Source organism: Rutilus rutilus, assembly GCF_951802725.1.
Source record: "Rutilus rutilus genome assembly, chromosome: 4".
In the NCBI taxonomy this organism is placed as follows: domain Eukaryota; kingdom Metazoa; phylum Chordata; class Actinopteri; order Cypriniformes; family Leuciscidae; genus Rutilus; species Rutilus rutilus.
Window position 1 is genome coordinate 30,760,696 of NC_140212.1, and position 3,306 is coordinate 30,764,001.

Sequence of the window (3,306 nt, forward strand, 5' to 3'; positions counted from 1 at the left end):
AATAGTAAAAACGTATAATAGCTGTAATAGTAAAAGTTTTTCAGATAGTTCCACATTTAATGCCAGATATTTCATAATTATGCAAGCATGTCAGCCAATCACAGCAGAGGGCGTTTACACTGAAGTCTCACAGCAGACACGCCCCTTCAAACAGAGTGTTCAAACCAGGGAATGAAATCAGGCTAGGAAATATGCCTTTTATTTCTAAATTATAACAATTTTTGATCTAAAAAACATACTAACATTATAAGGGCACCCCAGGAAACATTCTAAAATAATAAAAATAATCCATGGAATGGGACCTTTAAAATGAAAATTGTGTCATCATATACTCACCCTCATGTTGTTTCAAACCTGTATGAATTTCTTTCTTCTGCTGAACATAAAGGAAGATATTCTGGTCTCACTGACTTCCATAGTATATATTTTTTCCTACTATGGAAGTCAATGAGACCAGAAACTGGTTACTGATATTCTTCTAAATATCTTCCTTTCTGTTCAGCAGAAGAAATAGATTCATAAAGGATTGAAACAACATGAGGGTGAGTATATGATGACACAATTTTCATTTTAAGGTGGAGTATCCCTTTAAAAGCAAATATGGGATGCCAATAAGAGTGTATTCTATTTCTCTGTATTTAGGTTAACTCAACAGATGATTTGAGTGAGTTTACAGATGAGATTTTAAGCTGTGGATACACTGGAAAAGTGTCTGCCGACATGAAAAGCAACATAATCAGGTGCTCTATACTTTTTATTCTCCTCGGAGTACAAAAAGTTAAAAATTTTACCTGCATTTGTAATCTTATGAAATGTAGTATAGTAAATAACAAAAAGCATCACATTTATCATATAGTACATCAAAATTGAGTTACTGTATTTTTTTTAATATTGTTTAGTGTTTTAAACATTTGATGAAACCATTACATTGCCTCTAGAGCCATTGTTTTACACTCCACTATGAGAGTTGTTCCAATGCTTGATCAGCTGAGAAAAGGCCTGCAGCTCTACGATCTCCAGAAAGTCATGGAAATGCATCCAGACTTATGTCTACCACTGTTTGTCCCAGGGGAAAAAGATGACAGGGTAAACCATTGTGGTTCTTATGGTGTTTTCATAATGAGGACATGTTAAATGTGACAGGCATATAGAAATGCTAACACTATCTCTTTTATTTAAGGTGGATGCAGGCTTCATTCTGGAGAATTGCCACCCTGTCTTTAGTGACAAAGGTTCTGTGAAATACACCAAAGAAGTAAATGTAATGAACTTTTTCCAGGATTTCCTACAGGAAGTTGAGGATTGTGGTATGTATTATCATAATAGCACAACATACTTAGTGGAATGAAAACAAGATTAACAGAACTTTAAAGGGATAGTTCACTTTGAAATTAAATTTTGGTATGTTTTAGCTTACCTCAAGGGCATCCAAGATGTAGGTGTCTTTGTTTTCGCAGTAGTTTCAATTGGGATGTTTTTAGGTCAAACCGTTCTTGTCTGTCAGTCATATAATGCAGGTCTATGGTCACTGTCTCAAAGAGCATGCACAGAGAAGTCCAAATTAAACAATTTCCCATTTTAAGTACACATTGATGGCCTAAAACACGAAACGAGCGGTTTGTGTGAGAAAACGAACAGTATTTATATCGTTTTTACCTCTTGTACACAGCCACGTCCAAGTGATCTGAGGGCGCGCGCGCTTCCTGGTGTGTGACGTGTGCGCGTTCTGCCTTAGACGTTCTGCCTTAGAGATCACTTCCGGCGCTTGCGCAGATCACTTGGACGTGGCTGTGTACAAGAGGTAAAAACTATATAAATACTGTTCGTTTTCTCACACAAACCGCCCGTTTCGTGTTTTAGGCCATCAGTGTGTACTTACGATGGGGAATTGTTTAATTTGGACTTCACTGTGCATGCTCTTTGAGACAGTGACCATAGACCTGCATTATATGACTGACAGACAAGAACGGTTTGACCTAAAAACATCACAATTGAAACTACTGCGGACACAAAGACACCTACATCTTGGATGCCCTTGAGGTAAGCTAAAACATACCAAAATTTAATTTCAAAGTGAACTATCCCTTTAAGCCTCCCTCCCTCCCTGTTTTTAAGACGGTGAAGCTGAACAAATGACTGCAGGTAAAGTTATGCAGTGGATGACAGGCCAGAGACATAAGCCAATTCTCCCCAGTGACCAGAAGGATTTCAACATCACTGTGAAGTTCAATCACGACTGTGACACAAAACACACTGTGTGTTTTCCAACTGTAAGCGCATGTACTCGCACAATTACGTTTCCTACTGCTCACCTGAAAACACTGAATGAATTTAAAAACATAATGGAAATAGCTATGAAATATGGGGAGTCATTTGACAATGTTTAAATGTATTTGGTGGGGAAAGCATGTTAAAACAGCAACTTTCAGCTTCTCTTTGAATCACTGTTTATTGGCACAAGTAAAACTGTTCCTTTGACAATATTTGTTGAGAATTTTCATGTTAAGGAAACGTCTCGGTTACATATGGTAACCCTCGTTCCCTGAGGGAGGGAACGGAGACGTACGTCGTGGTGAACGACGAATAGGAATCTCGCTAGAGAGGCCAATCTACTTCGAGTGAAACTAAAACAAGCCAATACACATTGGCGTGCAATCATTTGCATCAGCTGCGCAGCCTCGCAGCGCGGGTATTTAACGAGCAGCTGGTGTGATTGCACTTCAGTTTTTTGCTGAGGAGCCAAGCCTGAAAAGCTGGTCGCCCCGGCGGGTAGCAGCAGATGTGGCGACGGGACGTACGTCTCCGTTCCCTCCCTCAGGGAACGAGGGTTACCATATGTAACCGAGACGTTCCCTATCGTCCGGTCACTACGACGTACGTCGTGGTGAACGACGAATAGGAATCCCTAGTAAAGCGCCACAGCTGCTGCACCCCATCCAGCGCCCCGTGTAAGCCTCCACACCTTCTTGCCTGGAAGGACGATAGGAGAGGGCTTACACCGAGAGTATCCGTCACTGTTGTTCCGTTATAACCCATACAGTGAGATTATTGGATAACACTGGGAAAGCGTGCCCGATCTGAGGGAGGGAAACGCTGCGGGAGCCACATTCTTAAGGAGAGTTATGTGGGAATAGACATATGGACTAACCCGAGGGTTGTACTGCATATGAGTAATGGGTGACTTAGCCCAAGGGAAAGACACGGGCTTCCATTAGGAGCAGCCGTGGAGAAAATACACATATGGGATCCCCGTAGGGTCACACATATGGGACCCAGCCTAGACCCGGTTCTCAAGGATTCAGCGGA

The 3,306-nt window shown here is 41.1% G+C and overlaps 1 protein-coding gene across 1 annotated transcript; it reads left to right on the plus strand.

The window, feature by feature from the left end:
• Positions 1–557: 557 nt before the first annotated feature.
• On the plus strand, positions 558–2,454 carry LOC311289738 (uncharacterized protein). The gene is made up of 4 exons (XM_084407979.1): positions 558–740; positions 939–1,086; positions 1,181–1,307; positions 2,116–2,454. The coding sequence occupies exons 1-4, from the start codon at positions 721–723 to the stop codon at positions 2,385–2,387; spliced, it is 567 nt and encodes a 188-aa protein (XP_084264105.1). The 5' UTR covers positions 558–720; the 3' UTR covers positions 2,388–2,454.
• Positions 2,455–3,306: the final 852 nt, after the last annotated feature.

Bases quoted from the DNA above. Each gene is read 5' to 3' on its own strand.
- LOC311289738 (XM_084407979.1), top strand. From the start codon at position 721: ATGAAAAGCAACATAATCAG. The intron at 1,087-1,180 runs GTAAACCATTGT...CTTTTATTTAAG, and splicing joins CAGGGGAAAAAGATGACAGG to GTGGATGCAGGCTTCATTCT. The intron at 1,308-2,115 runs GTATGTATTATC...CCTGTTTTTAAG, and splicing joins ACAGGAAGTTGAGGATTGTG to ACGGTGAAGCTGAACAAATG.